This window comes from Limulus polyphemus, unplaced genomic scaffold (assembly GCF_000517525.1).
Source record: "Limulus polyphemus unplaced genomic scaffold, Limulus_polyphemus-2.1.2 Scaffold191, whole genome shotgun sequence".
NCBI classification, from domain to species: Eukaryota; Metazoa; Arthropoda; class Merostomata; order Xiphosura; family Limulidae; genus Limulus; species Limulus polyphemus.
The window spans coordinates 816,096-843,822 of record NW_013665801.1 but is presented as its reverse complement, the minus strand read 5'-3'; the positions used below and the strand labels follow the sequence as shown (position 1 = coordinate 843,822).

Sequence of the window (27,727 nt, the reverse complement as noted above, 5' to 3'; positions counted from 1 at the left end):
CCTCAGTAATCTAATGTTGAAATGTCTCAGTAATACATCCAATCAGTTGCAGATCGTTCAGTGTTTTGTATGTCATATAAAAACTGACAAACATGTTACCCTCAGTAATCTAATGTTGAAATGTCTCAATAATACATCAATCAGTTGCAGATCGTTCAGTGTTTTGTATGTCATATAAAAGCTGAAAAACATGTTACCCTCAGTAATTTAATTTAATATTAAAATTTCCCAATAATACATCCAATTACTTATAGATGTTTCAGTAATTTTTGTGTAATTGTGTAACCCCCATTCTTCTAATATAATGCAACTTCTCATCGATCACCAGTTATTTATTTCATAAACAGTCACATGATCCCTGTTGGATAATTATCTCTGACATCATTAGTACTATTTTCACTTATCTATTTAACAGCAATATTTATGGTCAGAAGTAATACAGAGTTTACTAAAAGTGGCAACCTTTTCTTAGTATAGAAACATATGAGCGAATAACGACAGTTTTTACGTATATTCTAAAATACTCGAACAGGATCACACAACAACGACAACAATGCTTCGGTTTGTTGTTCTAAGTTATTCAAAGATGTTTTACGTGTTCATCTCTAACACTCTTTTTATTCTACTTAACATAACTCGTAATAAGGTAAGATTACACACACGAAGTTGAAGTAGTGCTACGTTTATCATTTATTTACAACTTACACCGAACAAAGAGTGCGCCCAACAGTTTAGCACGACTCAGATATACTTGTTATATACAGTTCTCAATAAAATGAATTCATTTCAGCTTAAGAGACAAAATTTTGGTCAATAACACCAGGGGATAAGTAAAAAAAATTCATTCCAAAACACGTTTTAAATTGTGTAATAGGTCACGCATGAACCGTGAAAACCGCGGGTGAGCAGACTACACCTTACGCTATTATAAAGATCATACGAAGCAACTTAAAATGTTTTTTAAGATTTATTTAGAGAATAAAGTTTGAAGGTGAAAGTAGAGTATTTCATTGCCTAAGCTCATGTTGGTTTGTTCTGAACCCACAAACTCCACCTGATAGAAGTGGAAAGGCATTTATGAGATGGGGTGTGTGTGGGTGTGGGGGGGGGGGGTGAAAAACAGGTCGGTCTCACTATTCTGTACCTAACCTAGTTCAGGCATGCACTGTACCTCGACATATGGAGTCAGAACAATAGAGCTTACAGAGATTGGAGATTCCAAAAATGTTCTTAAACATTTTACACGGAACACACTGCTCTAGGGGCTGACCCGTCTCCTTTATTCCGCTCTTAATCTCCTAGATTTTTGAAGGTTTTTCAGCTAAACAAATCTGATTTAAATGGGTCAAGCTCTACAATAATGTCGGATTTCAACACTGGTAGAAGTACTCAGCGGAAAGCTAGGTAGTTATTTTCATATTTAGAAAGAAAATTTCATAGAGAAAACTAAATAAGTTGTTCAAATGACAACCATTTCTGACATTAGACGCATAATTATTCCTATTATGATGTTGGTAATGATAACAGTACATCTCATTCCTTCGGTCCCCCCCCCCCCGGTGGGTCAGCGGTAAGTTTTTGGAGCTACAACGTTAAAATTCGAGGTTCGATTTCCGGCGGTAGATATATAAGTTTTGGAGTTACAACGTTAAAATTCGAGGTTCGATTTCCGGCGGTAGATATATAAGTTTTGGAGTTACAACGTTAAAATTCGAGGTTCGATTTTCGGCGGTAGACATATCGCAGATAAACCGCTGTGTAGTTTTACTCTAGAACAAAATAAATAAATAAACATACTCATTATTTTAAATTGTACACTCCAGGTGACGATTAAGCAAGAACACGTTTCTTTTTTGTTCTGAATCGTGGTTACTGTTGTTGTTGTTTTTTTACTAATGTTATTGAGATTCGCAGCTTTTCTGCTCTACGCTTTTATTGATTTATTCCTTGTGTCCGATGACTCGATAGTTTTCAGCTTATAAGGGCGGCATTACTTAAAACTCGTTGAAATATTTCTACAGTTTGAAAAATCAATAATCACTATGTGCACGGGTCCACTGACAACATTTGCAGCTGTTTGATTCCATTACTTGAAAGTACAGATGCTCTTTCCATGTAATTATGTAGCATAGATGAAAGAAAATCGGGCATTTTATTGCTATATTTCGTATTAGAGACTTATACAGCCATCTTCGTTTTGTATATGATAAATCATTAGTTTTTTTAATTGTAGACTAACTTTCAGTAATATTTCTATGGCAACATTGACTCACAGAACACGAATTCTCCACTTCCCTGTACAGTTTCAGGTTTTACTAGACATGTGTTTTTCCTTTAGATGATAGTAGACTAACTTTCAGTCATATTTCTATAACAACATTGACTCACAGAACACGAATTCTCCACTTCCCTGTACAGTTTCAGGTTTTACTAGATATGTGTTTTTCCTTTACATGATAGTAGATAACTTTCAGTAATATTTCTATGACAACATTGACTCACAGAACACGAATTCTCCACTTCCCTGTACAGTTTCAGGTTTTTACTAGACACGTGTTTTACTTTTACACGATAGTAGATAAATATCTGAAACAGAAAAAAATAACCTTAAATTTCACAGGATGATGCTGTATTTTACAAGCGATAAGTATTTTGCTGGAGTCTTTGAATCAACACGAAAAATAAGTTATTTTTATTAATCTTCAGGGTATAGACAGTTTCCATGACGCTGTTTCATATGGACGGCATGTCTACCCTTTAGGTATAAATGTGCAGTTTCTTATACACGTGATTTACTTAGCAGGTTGTCTAGGAATATATATATATATATGTCCGTAAAGTCTCTAGATATTTGTTTGTTTAATTATTTTAGAGCAAAGCCACATTGGGCTATCTGATATATCTACCGTGGAGAATCGAACCCCAGGTTTTAGCGTTGTAAATCCGTAGACATACCGCTGTCCCACTGGATGTCTGTAAAGAAAAACCTTTAAAATAAGTAACAAACGAAATTATGCAATTCGAATGTAATTATTTCCTTCAAACTTATTATCTTAGCTTTTGGGATAAGGACTTTTAAGTATAATTATTTTGTTGTTGTTGTTGTTGTTGCTGTTGTTGTTTACGGGAAAGCTTTTAAAGCCATCTGCCATTGTTCGAAATTTTGAATTGCCGACCATAGCAGTCACTCTCAACTCTTGAGATACTTCTTCACTAAGGAATAGTTGGATTGACCGTCACATTATAACAACCCCATGGATAAACGAGTGAGCATGTTCGGCGCCGGGTTTCGATCAGTATATTGCAAATCAAGCGCCCTAATCACCAGGCCATGCTAGGCTAAAAATTTGTTTGTATACGAATTAAAATAAAACATTTTTGTTTGCAATGTTTCAAATAAACGTTGAATGGAAGAACGATGGCCCTCAAAAAAATACGATGAATTTATTTGAACTAGAATGGTCGCTGGTATCAGAGCCGGCGCTGGTGGGAGGGGGTGGAACTGGGAACGGGCAGGATGTGCAAAGAGTAAAAGGTGAAGAAGTAAGCTACAGTAACATATTGAGTATCCATTGTAACAATGACGATAACATGGGGATCTTGAAGGTTTGTTGTGTAGGAAAGGACAGAAATAGGTTCAAAAAGGAAATTTCAAAAACATAACAATTAGGAAAGAATTAGGGGACTAGAGAAATTATTTAATATGAAATATGCGTTAAATGTTGGATTTCTAAGTTCACGAAAATAGAATTTGATCCACCTTCAATTTCATCTTGGTATGTATCATAGTACACATATGCACACACGTATATATTATGTACAAGTCTTTACACACGTGTTTTAAACTGAGAATGAGAACTAAGTATTATTACTACCTGTTAGAGTTGAAACTGGGCTGGTATCTGTCGATCCTGCAATGTTTGCTTCACTGCTTGCCAACGAGGAAATGCTAGCATACGACTCATGGCTGCTGTGATTGGTTGATCCCGGTCTAGGTGGTTGAGCATTTCGGCCAATCTGTGGACTGTCACCAGGTAACAAGCCAAAACGTATAAAAAGATCTTTTTTCGCTGTTTCATCGTTTCCTTTAGCAGTATAAGGCAAATTATCGTCGTCTGTAAAACATAATAATGATTATATTGATGTTAAGAAATTACCCCAAATCTTGGGAACATCTGCGGGGGGAGGGGCTGTCATAGACAGAAGTTATAAAATTAAATATATTATATTAGAATTTCAGTACTTTAAGCTTCATTGCCCTTTTTTTTTCTTTCAAAGATGGTTCTTGATGTTCATAAAGATGTATAAACGACGACACGCAGTTGAGTAACGTCAATAACAAAAAGGTGTCTAAGTTATATTACACAATTTATAGTTTTATTATAGTTATAAATTTATATTTATAGTTATTACTCATTTAATACAACTGAAAAAAAGTTGTACGCTTCAACTACTGACATACATTATTTTGCAATTTGTGCTCTTTTTAATTAAGATATGAAAATATTTCGAGTAAAAATAAAAAGTAAATAAAGAATACACACCCGATAGTGGATTGTGAACGTCGGCGTTAATTTTTGTTGACCGTCCCTTATGTTTCTGGTGCCACGGAACCCGAGAAACATCGAGACTAGGTATATATTTGGGAACCCCAGGACCTAAAGGTAACACAGGAGAAATTTCAAATAAAGATATAGAACTCAACGAAATAAATTATGGTCAGTTGGATAGAGGCCTTTTAAGATAATTAAAATGAATAAAATCAAAACATTTAGCAACTTGTATCCTTCTTCAAAAGCTATAGAATATATCAAAAATGTAAAATTAGCGCTTTGAAATTTTGAATAGTTTGGAAGAAAGGTAATAAAATATAGTGTTAGAACACGTTAGGTTCTTATCGTTTTTAATGACAATGAACGACGTTCGTTTTTTAATAGATATTATGATAGAGTATAGCAAGTCCTCTGTAATGGAAGTACCAAGCAGAAATATATTCAAATCATTCTCTGTAGTCTCAAAGTTATACATAGATATAACCTACAATCCAATATAAAAGTACCACTCTTAGTAAATGCTGTATATATTTAAAATACAAAAACCGTTGCTCAGAAAGTAGTAGTTGTTTGATCTATTTTGAAAGTGAAAGTAATCTTAAAAAAAATCAAGTTCATATTTACATAATAATACAAATATAATGATTATTAACAGAACGCATGGAAATCAATCAATATAGTCCAAGGTTTATACTTTACACACCGATAATGGATAAATAATAACTTTTCAAAAATAACATAAATTTGTATGGCGTAATGATGAAAAAAAATTATCTTATACAATGATATTTCTTCAAGTCATAAAAGTGAGTAAGCCTTCCGAAAGAATCAGGATGTGTTAGTATCTATTTCGCTTTTTTATGCTTTAAGTTTCATATATATTTTAAATGTACAGTATTATCGTATAATCGACACGTATATATGTGTGTGTGTGTTCTGAGCTTGTATAAGCTATTCCATGAAGCTATATTTGAAATTTTAAAATGTTCACCGAGCTTACAAATTTAATTAACTAAATAATTAATTTGCTGAGTAAATGTAATACCTCAGTGAAAAGATGTGTCAAACCGATAAAGAATCTTATAAAACATAGTTATCAATGAAAACCTCAGTTACCTGAAATAAATTTTAAGTTCAAGAAAACGAGTAAAAATTGTTTTACACACTGTAATCTGAATGATTTTTATGTTCGTTCAGATTTCATTATTGACACTGAATAGTTTCACAAATCAACGACGTTTTAACTAAATAAACTAACATGTGTTACAAAGGTGATGTGGTAAAAACATCCTCTAAAAGCTATGATTAACTATGACCGATGAAAAACAGATTTTGTTTTATTTTTTGGGGCTTCATTTAAGAATACGGTAAAATTATGATCCTATCAGAACTTTGGTATTTCACTAAGTATTTGCAAATATAAAGTTAATTTACTTCTCAGTTTTGAAACATAAGCTATGTCACTTATCATGATGAATACTAAGCTGTTTTACTTGTTACCTCGGAATACCAACAAGCTGTTTTACTTGTTACCTCTGAATACGCCCCCCAGCGGACTTACAACGCTAGAATCCGGGTTTCTATACCCGTGGTGGGCAGAGCACAGATAGCCTATTGTGTAGCTTTGTGCTTAATTACAAACAAACAAAACCTCTGAATACTAATAAGTTGTTTTACTTCTTACATCTGAATACTAATAAGCTGTTTTACTTGTTACCGCTGAATACTAATAAGCTGTTTTACTTGTTACCGCTGAATACTAATAAGCTGTTTTACTAGTTACTGCTGAATACTAATAAGCTGTTTTACTTGTTACCTCTGAATAGTAATAAGCTGCTTTACTTGTTACTGCTGAATACTAATAAGCTGTTTTACTTGTTACCTCTGAATAGTAATAAGCTGTTTCGCTTCTCACCCTCTACGTTGTTTCACATGATATCTATTAATTAATACTAGGCAATTCATCTTGTCACTAATGCTAAACTAAGCTATTTCACATGTTATATATTAATGCTAAGCTATTTATTTCACTTAAATTGTCACTAACAAATAATAGTCTATTTCACATGTCATGCACTAATGCCAAGCTATTTATTTTTACTTGTTAGTAATGGAGATTAAGTTATTTATTTCACATGTCATGCACTAATGCCAAGCTATTTATTTTTACTTGTTACTAATGGAGATTAAGTTATTTATTTCACATGTCATGCACTAATGCCAAGCTATTTATCTTTACTTGTTACTAATGGAGATTAAGTTATTTATTTCACTTGTCATGCACTAATGCCAAGCTATTTATTTTTACTTGTTACTAATGGCGATTAAGTTATTTATTTCACTTGTCATGCACTAATGCCAAGCTATTTATTTTTACTTGTTACTAATGGAGATTAAGTTATTTATTTCACTTGTCACTAACGTATACTAAATTATTTCCCTAGTCATTTATGAATACCAAGCCATTTCACTTGATACAAATGAAGGCCAGACAAACTTGTCATGTATAAATTCTAAGCCATTTCATTTGCTAGTTATGATTATCACTCTATTTCACACGTCATCTATGAATAACAAGTTACTTCTCATGCCATGTATTAATGCTACGCTATTTTTTGTGCCACTAATGAATACCAGGCTAACTTGCATCATATAACTTCTTTTGTTATTAAACTATTTCACCTGTTACCTGAAACTTCTGCGCTACTTCTCTCGTCATCTATGAAGAACAGACTTTTGTTTTTTAAAGATGAAACTAATGTCACCTATAAATATTGTACTAGTTTATTGTGAAAAGTGAGTATTATATTATAAGTTATTGGTTTATATAGAAAAACTGCTTCTGGGACGAATCAAGTAAATAATAATAAAGCAGCAGCAGCGCTAAAAGCGATTATAGCAGACTTCTACCATGAAAGCCTTCAGGCAGTGGAACTTTCATGTTTTATCATTGGGATAATGCCATCTTTAAATTAATTTATCACCGTGACGATCTTTTTACAGACACTTTTAAACATTTATGAAGACACGTAGTTAACAGGATTTGCAAAGGTCACACCCATCCAGTCACAAAAAACTGATTCATGCATGATTCATTTTATTTCTCATAAAATGTTATCATTGTTACATTTCAAACCATTAAACCCTTACATTGTCGAACTGTTTTTATATCGTTCACCACCGATGTGGTTCACACAGTTTCACAGTTTGAGTAACTTCATGTTTTTGCCTTCCACGACATTCAGTGTAAAGATCTGATAAAAAGGACCAGAGTAAAATCATTTATTGTATATGTAAAATAAATGTGGAACTCCACTAGTAATTAATAAAATTAATTGTAATTATTGATTATAGTTTTATTGATATTTTTGTGTGTGATTCATACTTTATCAGGTGCACTGTAACCAACAGTCACAAACTCACAAGCAGCTTAACGTATAAACAGTTTACGAAAATGTATTTAAAAAGCCAGTCGGTGATAAATTGACGGATTTAAACATTAAAAATCTGGGGTTCGATTCCCCGCAGTGAGCAGAATGCAATGTAACTTTATGCAAAAAATAAAATCGGATGTTGTTGTTGTTGTTTTTTTTGTAATTATCTTTAAGCCGAATGTTACAGTTCGTATTTTAGAAACATAAATGATGTAAAATCGGGTCATCCTGCTAACATTCAACAATAATCTGAGGAACATTGTTTCAGTTTTAATACTGGTTTCATAAAAAGCACAATAATTATTTTTACTCAGTTTAATTTTAGGTATATATATTTACTTGTTTATTTTAAATAAATATTTGTTTCTGCTTATGCAAAATAAAAAATCGTACCAATCAGAATAGCATACATAAGATACAGTGATGTATATTTTAATGTTCTTTTGAAGCCTTTTAATAGAAACTGAGACCTCTCAGTGGAACAGGTGTGGTATTACACATTTTAGCCATTTGATACCATAGCGTGCATATGTATTTCATTAAAAAATTGCCTTATTTCATTTAATTAAGAAGACTGACAAAATAAATCAAAGATTGTTTGTTTGTTTTGAATTTAGCGCAAAGCTACACGAGGGCTATCTGCGCTAGCCGTCCTTAATTTAGTAGTGTAAGACTAGAAAGAAGGCAGCTAGTCATCACCACCCACCGCCAACTCTTGGGCTACTCTTTTACCAACGAATAGTGGGATTGACCGTCACATTATAACGCCCCCACGGCTGAAAGGGCGAGCATGTTTGGTGTGACGGGGATTCGAACCTGCGACCCTCAGATTGCGAGTCGAGCGCCTTAACCACCTGGCCATGCCGGCCTAAATCAAAGATAATCAAATATAACATCAGTCTTGTACTTAAGCTTAAGAAATAGAAGCGAATTGCGTTTAAATAAGAGTTGCAAATTTTCACACATCACATGTTACTTACCTGTAAGTAATAATATTCAAGACAAAAATCTGAGCAACAATGTTAGTCACTTACCATTCATAGGCTGTATCGAATAACGTTACTACTGAAGTTACCGACTGGTTCATGAAATTATTTATTTATTCACCAAGGCTAATTAATTCAGCTCCTTCTTCCTTTTTTTGTAACAGTATCTGTTTAATCTCACTTTTCCTGCTATTTTATGTCAGGTTACATGTCATTTAAAAGTGAACGTACCGCTTCAGGGCGTGATAATGGAGCTAAAATAATCTGTATGACATTGGCTCACTCATTTCCAAATAGACTTTTAGCAACCTAAAACTTTTTAACAGATAAGATAGTGTTAAAATACCTTATACTGAGATGAAGTGTCTATGATACACTGCCTGTACGTGCTTGGGTTGTAATCTCTAGCAGGATTGTGTATCGAAACAAAACCACTTAGGATAGAACAACAAATAATCAACAACCAGCGTACTCATTTTATTTATATTTCTGTGATGAAGGTAAAAATGAAACAGTGGAACAGCTACATTAATTTTTCACGTATTTCCTGGATTTATATGGTGTTAAAATGATACAGTAATTTTGAATTCTTTTTTGACACTTTACCCGTCGTGCTTTGTTACAAGGTCCTCCCTCCCCCCTTCTCCGCGACAACTTTTCAGTTGGCAGTCAAAGAGCTTCTTCCCTAGGTTTCTTACCCACACTAATTTCTTGTTCATGAGAAGCATGCCAGCAGGAGCATATTAGAGTTTTAGCATTTCACCTTATTTCTGGCAGTCATTCGATTTGAGGTGAACTGTATGTAAAGTTAGTCCTTCTGCCCAATTTATAGTAAACATCAGCTTTTTCTACGCATTCCTTTGTACTCTACTGAGTAGCCAAATGCAGGCGTAACAAGTGGAGCTTTTTTGGGGCTCATTCGCTGACAATCTTCGTTTCCAAAAAAAATCTCTTATCTAGACTGTCGGGGAATGCTGTCTCAGATCGTTGGTTCTTGTTTGGAATCCTTGGGTTTAACAGATTCTTCTTTTTAAATGTATCTAAACACACTTAGATTCCGAAAACTAAGTCATTTGTTGCAAATCTAAATGAGCTGAACACAGGGGATATTTATGGCAGAAGAGTATTCTTTAACGTTTGTATAACATACATCACATGGTTCTGAGGATCTGTTTACCAAGGTAAAGGTCGGGAGAATACTTATACATTGTTCTGTGACAACAACCAAAGTAGAATATATTGAAAAGACATTGTGAATGCGACCCTCCGTACCAGATTGTCGTTTCGATGATATATCTTATTTTAATCTAATTTTGTAATTAGTTTACATTGTTTGATTTGATGACGAGCGATAGATTTAACCATTTCTTAAGGAAAGAAAAAACAACAACTAATTTACGCTCTATTTTTAGATTAGGTAGCACAGATATGAGTATGAAAGATATTTTTCGGAAGACGCGAATAAAAACAGAAAATTAAATTAGGTATCTCCAATATTTCGGATATATATCATTATCAAGAGTTCCTACTGTTTGGTTTAGTTACAACGTAAAAAAAACTTCGAAGTGTAACAGTTGAAGAATAACGTGATGCTATGTTGTTGTTTCACTCACGCTCCATTGCGGGGTTCAAAGACCCCCCTCATGATTCACTAAGACTCCATTGTACCGATCAAATTCCATTAGTATCCCCAATTACTACTACTACTATAGCTGCTCCAAAGGGGTCCACACCCCAAAACAATCCCCTTTGAGACACACATCCGAGGTACTTGAGCACGTGTGGTTCCGCTAGCTTGTGACTGGGAGTAGGAACACATTTCTAAACATGACGCCCCCAGGAACACAAAATCCGATGGCAGATTTGGGTTCAGTGATCATTAAAACCTATTCCAAAACTCCATCATGCCTGGGTGCCCTTCCAGACGCGTTTTATCCACCTTACCACCCGAGTCCGCTGCCAGTTTGATTCTGGTATTTCCAATACTGTGGAAGGAGTTCGCAGACAAACAAACAAATTCACAAACACAAAATGTACTATACGTGTCGATTATACGACAATACCGTACATTTAAAGTATATATAAGAAATTTAAAGCATAAAAAAGTGAAATAGATACTAACACATCCTGATTCTTTCGGAAGGCTTACTCACTTTTATGGCTTGAAGGAATATCATTGTATAAGATAATTTTTTTCATCATTACGCCATACAAGTTTATCATAACTAGAAAGGTTGTATGTAATTTTTTTAATATTATATATTACGGTGGGAGGGGTATATTCCACATTATTTATTGTTCACGGAAAATTGGATTAATATTACTCCATCATATAGAGAACTGACAGGTAATCCATGAATGAATAACGACATAATTATTGCAAGTTTTATTTCTGTCACACCAATTTATCAGGAGATCACTATGATTTCTGCTGAAAGAGGGCAGCACCTGCTTAGAATTTCTAATCAACCGAATTATTTCTGCATGTCAGTAAACTGATAACTGGGAGGAGATTTTCTAATAAGATAGAGCTTAATGGTATGCAAAAAGGTAACTGAACTATTATGGCCTTAGCTATCTAACTACCTGACCTCATTCCCCTGAAACCAGGTGCAGATAGTTAAATCCTATTGGTGTTGGTCCGTATTATTTGTTACCTAACATGTTAAGCTAATTTTACCGTCAATAAAGAATGAGAGGTAAAACTCCGCAAAATAAAAACAAGACCTCGAGAACGAAAAGTAAACATGAAGGGCCTAAAGTCCGTTTTGTATGATATTATACGGTTTGCCACTTTATGTACACATACAAAGTGCATAAACACAGTTTCAAATTGCTATCTATATAAATATAATAGTACTGTCTGTTGTATGTCCATGTAATTACTTCGCATGGTGTGGATGGATCTTCACCAAATGTGTTATGTGGGTTCATTGGGTCCATGGGGAGATACATACAAATTTTCAGTTTTGCATTTTCCGTTTTGCGGTTTTAATGGGCGTTTTTTACCACTACTTCGTCCCCTTTGGATAGATCTTCACCAAATTTGGCTTGAAGATTTTTGGGTCCATGCGGAGATACATAGAAACTTGCGTTTTCACATTTTATGTTTTGCAGATTTTATGGGCGTTTTTGCGTTTTTCATAATTACATATAGGGGAAGCAGCTTTTCATGTCTTAAGATAACCTTTCATTAATCATGAATTTACATAACTTCTGTCCAGGGGACGGGTACTCTAGTTAGTATTAAAATATGTTCGTGTTGCTATAATTACTTAATTAGGCACTGCTGTTAAATATTTTAAACATTAGTTAGCACATATTAAGGTCGCACTGCATGCCTGATTTAGTGACTTTTTTGTTGTTGTTAATCACGCAGGTAAAAATACAGGCTAAAAACAATCAAATTCTTACCCATATCTCAAGTTACTTCATCGAACGTTAGAAGTTACATTCCCTGGGTGACTTTACACACAAGTTAGACTTTCAGAAGGTCTGTCATAACTCACCTTCAAAGTTACTAGCATCCTTGACGAACAAAGACGGCTTTCCACTGTCGCATCTGGTTTGCATGAATGTTGTAAAATGACCATTTGTCTTTAATCTTGGACGAACAGGTATACAAGGTTGATTGATCACAGTTTCGTCATTCGGAACTTCTTGACAATGTGACCCAATAGGAGCTTGTAGATATGTGAAAAACTTCGCTTTGTTTTTGGACTAGCTGTAGTAGTATTTTGTGTTTGTGTATGATAATATTAAGTGTTTAACTTACAAATATCGCGATTGGTCACATCAAATTAATTTTGGGATAATTGCTCCTTTAAGTCGCTGTTATATTGATGTGACTCTGCGTAGCCCCCTTTGTTTTTAATCATTGGATCAGTAAATAAAATATTCATCATTCCTTATCTTTTTTTTTTCAAAATTTGGATTTTTTTTAGCGTAGTGGAATATTTTTCCAGTTCTGTCACAACCATTACATGTGAGCGCAATATCCAACTTATAAAACATTCGTTTGGGTATAGATAAATGATTTATTTGTAAATAAGCACAAAGCAACACAATCAATAGGCTATCTCTGCTCTGCTCATCACGGGTATCGAAACCCGGTTTCTAGCGTTGTAAGTATGCAGACATACAGCTGTGCCACTGGGGGGGAAGTAACCTTCATCTACCAAGATCAAGTAAGACTCCAAACTGCAGCTACGCTAGTGTTCTAGTTAAATGAATTATGCTAATTCCTAAGCACAGAGCCCCTCATCATGCTCTGTGAAATATTTTTCAACATGCTTTAGAACCTTAGCAACAATATTTTGTGTTGTAATGTAAAGTAAATGCAGAGTTAGAAATACGGGTGGGGTGGGGGCTATAACTCCTCTATAGGAAACAACAACCTCCTTTTAATCGTCAGAATTGAAAATCTGGTGGTGGTGGTGGGGTTCTTTGTATCACTCCTCCATTCTGGTCATGTTGTTAATGAAAGTTTTTACTTTAAACTATGGTTAAACGTCAGTAAAAGTAAACAAAGTGGATGTGTGGTATATTTTTATAGTTACTTTTTGTGATGTCAACCTCGGTGGCTCAGGGATAAGTCTGAGGGCTTATGGCTCTAAAAATCGAGTTTCGATAAACGCGATGGGCAAAGCACAGATAGACCATTGTATAGCTTTGTGTTTAAAAACAACTAATCAAATTGTCTATGTAGTGCTAACTTATTTAAACACACACTCACACATATTCATATGTTAGCACACACACACACACACCCATAGATTTGGCAAAGTTTAATTCGAACAGTAAGTAAATGTGAAGTTTTCACTTATCTATAGTGAAATTAATTAAAATGGAAACACGGTGTCAACAGCAGACTAATTAAGCCTTAAGATTGTTGAACCAGCTAACTGATTTTATTTTAAAGCTACCATGCACACGTGAACTTGGTAATGCTCAGTGAGTTGCATTAGTTGTGTTACCTTCTTAACCTACGAAATTACGCATAACACGTTAGAACAGAAATAACGGAATAGTCTAACTTGCGACTACTCAACTAAAGTTAAAGAACGTGTATTGCAAATCTTACGTATTCACATGATCGTTTCACTCCACATTGAAAAACGTTGTTTGATTACAAGGAGTATATTTATATTTCTCTATTATAATAAAAGTAAATATGTTGAACATTCTTATACATCTGTGAATAAAATTATTTCATAAAGTTGATCCAGTTTAATTATTTCAATACTGAATCATTTAAGGGTCAGTTGAGTGTTATGACTTGGACTGTATAATAGTGAAAAATTATTGCGTTTGCTTACTATGTATGTTTTAATGTGGACCTCCAATTACTTTCCATGTTTCCAAAATATCTACTTTATACGTTACTTTTAACACATTGAATTAAACCCTTTAGTAAGCAATTATAAATGTAAATTCGCAAAAGAAAGATATACTTGAGCCCCACTTATAGTTTTGGGAGAAAAGCTCGTTTTGTTTTGAATGAAAACGATGTATTTTTATAATATTTTATAAGTGGTAGTTAATAAATATATATTTCTATTCCAGAATTTTATCAAAGTCACTTCACAGAGCTGTACTTTATCGTCAATGACTACTTTCGCTTTAAATATAATTTAAAACGGCACTTGTACAATATATATATATATACAGTTAAAAGGAGTACAACGCTAAAATAATTAGCTAATAAACAATTTATTAAAACAGGAACCAGCCCTAAAAAAAGACTCTATATGTTTCGGTGTTCTTACGCTACAATCAAATAATCAAATGCCCTATTATTTTACATGCACTAAAAGATTCGTATCTTGATCTTTTAATCGAAGGGTTAGCAACTAAGTAATTACTCCATAGAAACGTGTTTCGCAGGGTTAACTTGCGCGAAAAAAAAAACTCTCGTCAGTACGACAAACATGTGAGAGAAAATAAAAAAAACTTTATAAAAATGTGAACAACTTTTTTCTTAGAAGAAAATAAAACTGTGTGCATCCTCAATTTAGTGACGATTCTTCCAACGTCATCTATTGGGAAAAATTCTCAGCCTATCTTAATTACTTTATTCTTTCAAACCACGGCGTTGTTTGTTATATCACATGTCCGAAGATTTAATAGCGTAAATCGATTTCTAAGTTATTGTAGTATTTATGTTACAGATGTCAAGGAAAATCCAATTTGTGTTAAGATGTGAGATGGAGAAAAACCTTATTAGAAGTTAGCTAAAGTGATAGGAAATCCGTAGTAGATATATAAGGGATCCAAACTACTGGAAAATGTTTGACGAAAAAATAATTCTTCTTTTCTTTTTTTTTTACTGTATCTGGTTATTCGTTTAAGTGAATTGGGGGTGAGCCATTTCTGGTGTAATTTTAAAGTATAACTTATTCGAACTTTAAATTCGCCAGTTGCTTAAAATAACAATGCATGGTACCATGAATGTGACGCGAATACCGAAACTTACTGTGATAACCGATATACCTTGGCTGGTAAGTAGAATCAGCTGACTGCTGAATTAAAATGAAAGTAAGTAAGCAATAACTAATTCATATATTCTGAGTAAACTAACCCGACACATCATGAATGGATAACTCCATCATTTACACAGAAAAAAATAAAAAGTCTTCTGGCATAAATTTAAAACCATTAACGAAACGTTGGCTAACGTCGTGGTTTAAAGTGATTAATCATGTAATCTCTGTTAAGTTAATATATTGATTTCAATTACTTATTTTGTTTTTTCTGTGTGATGTAAATATTATTAATTGTATGTATAAAACATTCAGCTGAAATTAATGACTGGTGATGAGTATATTTAACAATTAAAAAAAAAAACTCTTTCTTTTATAGATGATTTAGGTAGAGTCTTCATGATGAACAAAACAAAGGTGAAATGAGCAGCAACTGAAGACGAAAGACGGGAATCTTTCAAAACGCCATCTTTTCCATCTGAAGCTACTTATGTATATTAGTCTAATAACGAAGATGAAGACGGTTGATAAGATATCTTATTTACAAGGTTTGAACGTTTCGGAATAACTTATTTCATCTTCAGAGAAATCTGAAATTGTAGTTAATAATCATCTTTGTAACTCGATTTTCAGATTTCGCTGAAGATGGAATAAATTATTCCGAAACGTTCGAACCTTGTAAATATAATGCTTTATGTTTTATCAACCGTCTTCATCTTCATTATTAGACTTCGGCTTCCTCATCATGAATCCATTGTTAATGTAGATTAGTCTTTCAAGACTTTCTCCTTAAGAGTCATTTTGAACTAGATAGTTACTGCCCATTTCAAAACCCCTTTCGTCATTGACTGGATGACTCATTATTCCTTTAAAAATAAATTCAACTTCAATCAGAATATCACCAAGAATGTTAAGTCTGTAATTATAACACCAGTCTGGAAGAAGCAACAACTTTTGTTTCATTCGGCTTGTAATCTCCTCTCCATAACAAAAATTGCCTCTTACAATCAAGTGGATCTAACTTCAAGTGGATCTAACTTATGAAAATTGACAGATGATTATGTTCATTCCCATTTGACATTTGTGAAGCGGAGGAAGTTGATTTGATTAATGAATATTCAAGTATGGTGAAAAATAATTTAAATATAGATTACGACAGAAAATGGTTACTATACACTCACGTATTGGGATAGGAAATTATAAATTAGCAACATACCTTCTAATGCACATAATGGACATTGGTCAGAATTGAATATACAAGAGTAGCAACGTTCGTGGCCACAATTGTCGATGAGACGTCGCTTCTTTCCTTTGTCAAATGGCATGTGACAAGATGGGCACCTGGGAATACTGGAGTCAACTCCAATCATCATCTTCTTCACGGTTTGCACATCTGGTATAGAAAATAATTACTCACATCTATATTAAATACATACTGTCGACCTGGAATTAATTTATACATGAACACAAATGTACGTGAAATACATACTGTCGAGCTGGAATTCATTACACATGAACATAAATGTATGTGAAATATATACTGTCGACCTGGAATCAATTTATACATGAACACAAATGTACGTGAAATACATACTGTCGACCTGGAATCAACTTATGCGTGAAATACATACTGACGACCTGGAATCCACTACACGTGAACACAAATGTACGTGAAATACATACTGACGACCTGAAATCCACTACACGTGAACACAGATGTACGTGAAATACATACTGCCGCCCTGGAATCCACTACGTATTCAAAAGGTGGCGATAGTGATTTGCAATCGCCATAATTCTTGGATTGGATGGTTTACATAAGCGCGCGAGCCTTAACAGTCCTAGCTTCAATCTCACTTATACACTAAACAAATAGGCGAGCTTACAGACCAAAGTTGAATGAAACAGAGCATTATCTGAGGCATTCAATACAAGTGTATACGTACATCAAGAGATATTTCAACAAAACTGTTTTCTAAATTATCAAAGCTATACAGCCACTGAAACAGAGCATTATCTGAGGCATTCAATACAAGTGTATATGAACATCAAGAGATATTTCAACAAAACTGTTTTCTAAATTATCAAAGCTATACAGCCACGCTTTAACAAACATTAAAGTTAAATAACGATAAGCAACTGAAGATTACATGATAGTGGATATTATATCTGTATATAATTTCCACTATCATCTAATCTTCAGTTTCAAAATACGCCTGAAAGACACATCCAAACTATACAAGTCCATCACGTGCTGACGATAAGTTTTTACGATACTTTTATACGTAAGCTAATTCAACTATCGGGACCAAGTAATATATTCGCATTTTTTTAGCTAAAAATTAAAAATCAAAACTTTCTGCTAAAAGGATATATTCAAATTTAATTAGACATACTATGAAATACAACTTACGAAGTACAGGTAATGCTGTAACTCGGACTAAACAACCAGAGTGTTGGAATGTATTGGAAGAAACTTACAACCATTTAAGCAGTTAATTCTTTCAAGGAATGCGAATTTTTCAACCTGAACGGAACCTTAAGTGTATGTGAGCTAAGCAGCGAGGTCAGTGACTCCTAGGGCTCAGGTATAACCAATTCTAATTGTAAGTTACTGACCAGAGGTAAGGCAATCAGCAAGCAGTAACCGCCGCCAGGAAAGTTCTGCCCGATTATTTCAACCGAAGAAGAGGACTGACTGTCATATTTATAACATATTCATCAACATCAGGTCTCGAACTCTGGACATTTCGTTTTTTAGCCTACTACACTAACCACCAGGCTACGCTCGGCACACTCCAGCAAGGAGGCCATATCAACAGCAGAAAACATTAGTTTCTTAAATTATCTCAACGTTACAATATTAATTTCTAGACTTTAAGAGATGTGATATTATGTTACACAGTAGCTCATTGCACGACGCAATCTGAAACTTCTTGCTAGGATTGAAGTGTCACAAATAAACAAAACACTTGCCAAGCATAGACTCTTGTTGTTCATTGACACAAACATCACGATCCATTATCACATAAGCTGCCGGTGCACAAGTTCACCACGATGTCTACCTTTGAAACACGTAGATCACTGGTGTTTGTATAACACAATGTTTGCTGTAGCTATTTGGTGGACTTAGGAACCATTTGCCTGTCTGTGGTTTACTTGAGTATTTTTGTGTACTAGAATAACAATTCCAAAGTTATGTTCATAACGTTGTAATAGCAAGAAACGTGATATCTAGTTTATATGACTCTCTGCCCCTTGCTTTTTATTTGTAGGTAGTAGTAAATGTTCTGAAAATTGGATAGATAACTATTACACTTAGCAATCGAAAATCTATGCAAAAAAAAAGTTGTCTGCTGTGGACCTGTACTTATATAATGTTTATCAAACATTCTATGTATAAAAACTATAAAAAGAAACAAACAAAAGTAGGCTGCAATAAAAATAATGACAACTTTTTTATCAATGTAGGATACGTGTAAGCTATTTTAGTGTTTCTTGGTTATTTGTATTTTAATGTATGTAAAGAATCGTAGAACACTTTAGAGCACTGAATAGGAAGGAAATAAGGGTGGTTGTTACTTGATTGGCTAAAAAATATTCTCACAACGTATTAAAATGCAACGACAAGTTGTGCAAGTCAAACACTATCATTTCTTAAGATATCAAATATTTCTTATTCATGTTAAAAAAAAAAAGGCCAGTGCGCTAAATCCGAGTTAAAACCCAGCGGCATCACGACGGCGTAGAGATGTTATTTACTGGAGTTTGTATAATTTCTTGTACTCATTTTAGCTACAAAAACGGAAAGTTAAAATAAATATTCCGACGAAAAGATACAGAAAAATCATATACAGTTCTGCTCGTAATTTCACGCTGGGTTTTTTGCACTTTCTTTAATTACCAATTTCCAGAGTTTACGTAGTGAGCAAGTGTTTAGTATTTTCTTACGATAAAACAAAAATATTTCCTTTCATCTTTTATTATTTTGTTTTTTTTGTCTGAAAGCCTAATGCTTAAATATTAGATGTTCAACAGAAGTAGATTATCAAATGTAGAATCTATCTTTATTTTTAGAAAAAAAGATAACTAATAAAATACAGGATGGAAACAAAGAAAGCAGAAATTTGAAATTATTATATATTGTAAAATTCTTGCTTCGTGGGGGGGGGGGCAAATGCCCACCAGAAACACATAGAAATTCATACTTGTTTTTTATCCATGAAAATTTGGACAGGGTACAGGGTGTTCCCAAATTACATTATACTAAATATTTAAATCACTTTTCTCGAAAACTAGCACATTTTCTCATTGGTGGTTTGAATGAAATGTGTGTCAGTGTGCAGGATATTGGAGGATCAATGAACATTATCACAGACAGATTATGCTCGCAATAACTACACTTAGGGGACAGATTTGATTAATGAAGATTAAGATTAATGAAAAGCACACTGAACACTTCCTGCCCACATTTATTGAAACACGTCATCCATTTTGTTGGTGTGAACGTGCTTTGTAGTCACATGAGAAAAACCTGTACACTGGATATAGATAAAATGATATAGGTACCAGCTTATCTCTCTTTGGTTAACTTGTGTTCAGGGTTACTCATGAGGAGTGGAATTCCCCGAAACTAGTATAACCCAATAACACACGTTGATCAAAGTGTAGATTGAACTGGATCTCCCTTGAACTTAGACTTCGAAATTAGACAATTTTCGGAATACTAAGTTTATTTATTATTACGATGTATCATGTACAAACATTTTTTCAAAAACAAAAAAAAACCGAAAGATTTTTAATGTATTTTGGACAAGTAGTTTTTAACACATAACCATTTTAACTATAAGATTTTCTTTATAACCACCCTGTACTTATAATTTACACGATTGATTTTACCAATTCGATGGGATAGTTTTCCTTAGTGGCCATAACATTTGAAATAAAAGTTCAACCAAAATTTTTTTAATTGGTACATTCCCCCCCCCCCTTTTCGTCAAATATTTTTTTTTCTAGGCAAGTCTCATCCTCCTCACTTGAACAAACACTCGCGATTACAAACCATTCCAAAGGAAAATTGAACTTTATTAACCTTAACTATTTAGGTGATTTTTGGTGTGATCACATATACCTCAAAGTTTTAGCAAAATTATAACTTGTTTAAAAAAAATATATATATATAATTATTGTATCCAAAAGCTTCCATCAACCCAGAAATGCTAATAGTATCACAAATACAAAAACGAATTGTTAATAAACTAAAATACTTAGGGGGTTAAAAGGTTAAAATTGGGGGGAGGGGCTAAGCAAAGGTCATCGTAAGTGCAAGAAAGTGATTGAGAAAAAAATGCAGTCGTTATGAAACATATTGTCTTGGTTCTTACAAATACTGGATACGTAATTGGAATTTTGGCATTTGCGAAGAAATTGGAAGATAATTCTGGCTTCCGACTTGTTCTGCTAAGAAAGATAAACAGTTTTCTTTGGCCACAGTCCTGGTCAGTACGCCAAACAATGTAAAATGGAAATAAGTTGGAACACATCATGAAAACAAGTCGGTAAAAAATAATCCGCTTACTAGGTGACCCCCTCTTTACTTGCCGAACCTGCAACAGAAGAGAAGCATTGAAAATGCATTTAGACAGGGTAGAGCGAACTGATAATGGCACATTTCAAATAGAATTTTATTTTCTGGGCGTCTTAGTCAGCCTAGCTGTAGAAAAATCAAATCAGTAAATATAACTATTAATTACGAACTTCGGCAAATGTTTTAAAGTCGTTTGTTTTACAGATGACAATGAGTGTCTTAAACTATGCAGTTGTGAATGATATGAGAGAAATGGCACGAGACTGCCAGAAGGAAGACGCGGGTAAATACTAATAGCCGAAGCTTAGTTTCATCAACCAGATGGTAGTGCAAATAATATGTACGCCAAAGAAAACAGTTATTTTAATTAGCTTCTTGAAATTGCCTGCGTTTTATAATTAGTCGTAAATTAGCGGAAAACACAATACTGTATTTTATACGTTACATTTGAGGAATTCGTTTTCTAGCATCTGATTAACTGTTCCTTTGTAACGAAGGTAACGACTTCCTGAAGTTGGGTGTTTTCCAGCGACTGTTCCTTCGTAACGAAGGTAATGTGTTTGTGTTTTGTTATAGCAAAGCCACATCGGTCTATCTGCTGTGTCCACCGAGGGGAATCAAACCCCTGATTTTATCGTTGTAAATTCGTAGACTTACCGTTGTCCCACCTCAAGTTGGGTGTTTTCTAGCGGCTGATTAACCGTTCCTTCATAACAAATATAATGATCTCCTGATGTTCAGTATTTTCTAGAGGCTCTTTTTTTTTTCAAAAAGAAGGTAATAGCCTCCTAAGTTGGGTGTTTTCTAGCTGTTGATTAACTGTTCCTTCATAACGAAGGTAATAGACCTTCTCAAGTTGGGTGTTTTTTAGCTGTTGATTAGATGTTCCTTCATAACAAAAGTAATGAACCTCCTCAAGTTGGGTTTTTTCTAACGGCTGATTATCTGTGCCTTCATAACGAAGGTAATGACCTCATCAAATTGGGCGCTTTCTAGTAGCTGAATAGATGTGCCTTCATGACTTCCTGAAGTTAGGTGTTTTATAACGGCTGAATAGATGTGCCTTCATAATGAAGATAATGACTTCCTCAAGTTAGGTTTTTTTCTAACGGCTGATTATCTGTGCCTTCATAACGAAGGTAATGACTTCCTGAAGTTGGGTAAGTGCGAACAACCTACTGTTGAAGTTACAGGTGCTCAGTGTGTCAATAAATTACTTTTTACACATGAAAAACTCAGAAATCCGCTAATTGTTGAAACTTTTCCCGAAATTCTCTACAATTACCGCTGAGTTTTCAGATTTGATTAGTAAGTACGTGAACAGTTCGATGTGTATATTAACCAAAACATACATACAGTTAAACAACGTGACTTAGAATAAGGCGTATGGAGTTTCTCTTACATCAAGGGGACGCAGTACTCCTGCGTTTAAAAACCTGCATAGCAGACATCCGTCACATCTTGATGTTGTTATATACAATCAGACTTATGAGAACTAATACAAATAAAAGTAATATTCTATCATTTTGCATTTAAATATGACTCAATATCTTAGCTCCTTATAAATGTCACGTAATATGAAGGGTCGAATTTGGAAGTAAATTATATCTCAAAATGTAACAGTGTAGTTTCTGTACATCACAATGCTTCACATGTATAGAGATTTGAATACAGATTTACATTATTTGACTTGCTAATAAAGAAACTTAGCAAGGCGAGGTGAAACATGTTTCCCAAATTGCATGCATAGGTTAGGCACCCATGGTAACTTAAACGAATTCTGGAACAGTGCCAACTTTTATTGAAAAAAAGAAGGGGGGGCACAGTTAACGACCACGGTGAGTCACCAGACTGACCCACTCCATGGAAAAGCAACGTTCATGGACATGGATTAACTACTGTTGAAGATTACTGTGAATAACGTTCTCTAGCAACTGCTGGAAAGTGGAGAATATCATGTCTTCTATCTCATTTCACAGCTAAAATTAATGTGGATGAACAGTTCCACGATAATTAACCAAAATATGAACTGCTTGCTGCAAATAGGAATACAGAAATTCCCACTGACCTCCTTGCATTTGCAAGCACACTGTAAAACAAGTTGTGGGTCCAGGAAGATACTTTCGAAACTCTGAACAATATTATGGATTTTTTTTCTATTTTTTTATCGCAAAATCAAATGGTGGATCAAGCCACGGAGTTGAGTGTTGTTAGTCCGTGAACGTACCCACCACTGACTCACCAAGTGGACAGGATATGTGAAGAATTCTAGACCACCTCCAACATTTATCAGAAATTTATTTCACTTACGTTTAAAAATTCTAGGTTTCAATATTGGTAATACAATTTTCTTTTCATAGAAGAAAGGTTTTAGTTTCGTTTTTCTTTGTTAATATTTATGTGAATTTCTTTTAGGGTCCACCCTCTATAATTTAAAATAACATATATAAATTAATTTTGTTTGAAGTTAAGCACAAAGCTACACAATGGGCTATCTGTTCTCTTCCCAACACGGGTATCGAAACCCGGTCCGCAAACATACCGCTGTGCCACAGGGGCCATTTAATATATAAATCCTTTATCGTTGCATTCCCTCCTCCTCTTGATGAAAAAAATATATTATTTTTTTCTCTGAAGGTTCCAATATGATTAGAATGTATTTTATATATACTTTTTTTCATATATGTTTCTTTTGTTTAAAAATAATGTCTTTGCTAGCAAGTTCATGTAGAGACTATTTTATAATCTGCCATCCTTGGAAGTCTGTTATATTCAGAAATTACTTGTACATATAAATTTAATTAACACTTACATTTTACGTTTACATTTTTATTTCTTAATGAGTCTTTCATGGACGAGTATTTACATGGTAACATATCAGAAGTATACTTCTTCTCTAGGACACACATGATTAAAGTGCTATGAACTAGACGCTGAAGGTCCAAGTGAAATTAAATCCCCCACATGCAAGTTCCATATGCTTAAATAATTTAACAAATGCTAAATTTACACGATTTACTGCTATATATATTTAACCGATCGCAAATAATTATTTTGTCGACCTAATCTCTTCTCGATGATACACATTTATTAGTTGAAAAAGTTTATGAAAAAACGTATTAACTTTCAGCTAATGAGCCTTCATAAAAATCGCGGCCACAGCCAAAAGCCTTCGTATACTAAATATATTTCAAGTCTGGAGATCTGCATCAATCTTATACATTTTCATATACGATTCTGGGAAACGTTTCACGTTTCAAAACCCAACACTTGAGTCCAGAGTTGAATTACCGGCGTGTGATGCACAGATGTCGGTTGTCAACTGGGGCTAGGAATTGGGGAAAGGCACAGAACCTTCACATTATTTATACACTTGCCTTATACTGGGTTGTTGTTTGAAGTTAAGCACAAAACTACACAATGGGCTATATGTGCTCTGCCCGCCACGGGTATCTAAACCCTGTTTCTAGCCTTGTAAGTCCGCAGACATGCCTGCTGTGCCACTGTTGGCTAGAACTGGGATCGAGTTAGGCTAGCGCAATACCCTACTTTAAATCGTCGACAGTTATCTTCACTGAGAGAACTAAAAATAAACTTCTAATTAATTGTTTACAGAAATATTATTCAACTTGCTCATCAGATCTTGGTGGCTATTCCGAGGAAAATTTATCACCACACATTCGCCATGGTGGTCCAGTCGGTGGAATGCAGGGAGGGAAGTCTGGTAATTATTTTAACATTTATATATATATATTTTTTATACAAAATTTGACGATAGTTTGAGGCAGGTTCGAGTCACTAAACATTGCACATGTTTATTCACATTTGAGCTCTACAAGTAATACAAGCAATTTCAGTTATTTGTTTTTTATTTCTTGATAATAATGAGGGATTTAAAATCATTTATGTGCACTGAATAGTGATGAAAAAAAAATTTTTTCTTGGAGAATGGGCAGAGATAAAGTTTTACCATTGCATAAATGAGCTTCATAACTGCGCAATCTGCGCATAACTGCAAGTTCTAAGCCAATGTGGGATCGTAGTGAAATGATACTACTGACAGTAATGCGGACTTGTATTTATGAGCCTAAAACACTTCTGCCCCAAAACGTTTCCATGTGTCTTTCTGTCACTCTTTCACACCGAAACGAAGCATAATTCATTCATAAGCGTAATATTGAAACTGCGTAGTATAGTTATTATATTATATAGACGCATCTATAAGGCTTAGCATTTAACATCTGTAGTAGTGATCTGGTTTAACCACTCGTACCGCTATACAGTAGTGTGTTATCTGTCAGTCATTTAATAGAAACTAAAATGACGTCACATAAGGGATGCTTAACGTTGCAATTAGTATTGTTGTGACGTCAGTAAAACGTGCGGATGTATGAATCACGAGATGAATTAATTATGTATTCTGTAGACTACAACATAGCATAACATCTGAACTTCAAAAGCAAGAAATAAGAATATTCTTTAATCTTAATTTTGGTTTTATTTACTCTTGAAACAGAACATTTTCAGGGATCTAGTTTAATAAACATATGTATATATATTAAGTAATACTTGACACGCCGTGTGTGAGTTTATTTTCTGTACAAACATATCTTAGCAAATAATGATATAGCGTAATTAACTAATTGCTAAAGTGTATTTGCTGAGCTTTTACGTCTTAATTTTAAAAAAATATAAATAAATTCGTTAAATTTGTCCCACTTGTCTACATTTAATTAATTGTGCTCGTTAATAGTTTTGTTTTTATGTTGCACATTAACGTTTGCTAACTGATTATTAGTGTTCTTAAAGTGATTACGTTCTTTAAATTAAAAAAAAAAAGTTAACAAGAAATATTGGAAAACACCCCAAACCAATAACGAAATACTGAACCTTTTGTTTTGAACTTAGCACAAAGCTACTCGAGGGTTATCAACCATCCTTAAATTAACAGTGCCTAGAGGGAAAGCAGGGAGTCAACACCACCCACCGTAAACTCTCGGGCTACTTACTCTTTTACAACAGACGAATAGTGGGATTGGCCGTCGAATGATAACGCCCTCACGGCTGAAAGGACGGGCGTGTTTGATGACGGGGATTTGAACCTGTGACCCGCAGATTGTCAATCAGGCGCCCTAACCACCAGGTCATGCCAGACTGATTGGCATCAAAGAAACATGGAAATTATAATGTTTTTTTGGCAAAAAGAGGTTGGACATAATCCAAATTATGAAAGCAAAGGTACACATGAAATATTCTTCTTAGTTCCCGTGACGGTGTACTTCCTTAAAGCTTCTGTGTCTTTATAAATTAATTAACAGAAATACGCGATTGGGGGTAGCCGAAAGATTTTCATTTTAGAAACATTACGTTTATCAAATTGCTATATACTTTCACCAGATTGTTGTTGTTCGTTATTAAGCACAAAGTTACACAAAGGGCTGTCTGCGCTCTGTCCACTACAACATTCGAAATCCGGTTTCTATTAGTATAAGTCCGCAAACTTACCCCCTGTGCCACAATATAAGTAAATAATATGAATATAAGTAGCTAATTCGCATAACAGTTATATTCTTTGGGTTATTTAATTTTATTTCAAATACGTGCAAATATATTTTACCCTTTAAGCAAACTCATTTAAAGCCTTAGAGATACAAATATTTCTCTGAACCCTAACTTTTACTATTGAAATATGTTGCAAATATTCACTTCCGGATGGTTGAGTCCCATGATCAAAGCATGTGAAATACACATGAAAACTGACGAAGTGTATTTCTAATTAATGTATAAAAATAATAATAATTCCATAACAATTCAATTTTTTTTTATTTATTTTGAGTAGAGAAATATTTTTTTAAGTTCTTGGAATGTGGGTTATTCAGTATTATTTGTCTTATGGTTAAGGCCCCCCAGTGGCACAGCGGTATGTCTGCGGACTTACAACGCTAGAATCCGGGTTTCGATACCCGTGGTGGGCAGAGCACAGACAGCCCATTGTGTAGCTTTGTGCTTAATTACAAGCATACACACTATGGTTAAGAATTTATAAATTGGTAGTTTAGTGCATTTCAAACAAGTTGTCAAATTTCTCTATGGACATGCAACCATATTGTTTGTTTGTTTTGAATTCAGCTCAAAGCTACACAAGGGCTATCTGCGCTAGCTGTCCCTAATTTTGCAGTGTAAGACTAGAGGGAAGGCAGCTAGTCATCACCACCCACCGCCAACTCTTGGGCTACTCTTTTACCAACGAATGGTGAGATTGACGGTGACTTTTTAACGCCCCAACGGCTGAAAGGGCGAGAATGTTGGTGGGACAAGAATTCGAATCCGCGACCCTCTGACTACGAGTCGAGCGCCCTAGCCACCTGGCCATGCCAGGCCTTGCAAAAATATATGCATGCATCTGTATAAATATACTCACAGACATGATTGGTGTGTATTTAATCTAAGATATTGAAAATTTTCTAATTACGTTATTTAGGATATGACTTACGAGGTTGTTAAATAATAAAATTGACACCGAATCATCCTAACAGTTGTCGTGTACATATCAAAGCTACACATTTCTTTTAGTGGTCTAAAAAGTTGATATTCCGACAGTTGATGACAAGTCATGGTTTATACCTTACAAAAAAAAAACACACCTGTTATTGGCTACACGCCAACAACGGTTGCAAAAAACGCT

General features: G+C 34.3%; 1 protein-coding gene across 2 annotated transcripts in view; it reads right to left on the bottom strand.

Annotated features, from left to right (window-relative positions):
- LOC106478227 (protein TANC2-like) overlaps positions 1–27,727 on the bottom strand; it is a 105,002-nt gene that overhangs the window by 26,385 nt on the left and 50,890 nt on the right. Inside the window, exons 3-6 of one of the 2 annotated variants that reach the window (XM_022381780.1) lie at positions 16,672–16,848; positions 12,483–12,656; positions 4,545–4,658; positions 3,876–4,115 (exon numbers count right to left, since the gene is read on the bottom strand). In XM_022381780.1, coding sequence (XP_022237488.1) covers positions 3,876–4,115; positions 4,545–4,658; positions 12,483–12,656; positions 16,672–16,848 — 705 coding nt within the window. The remainder of the gene's footprint in view (positions 1–3,875; positions 4,116–4,544; positions 4,659–12,482; positions 12,657–16,671; positions 16,849–27,727) is intronic. The other variant, XM_022381781.1, reaches the window with a different exon arrangement.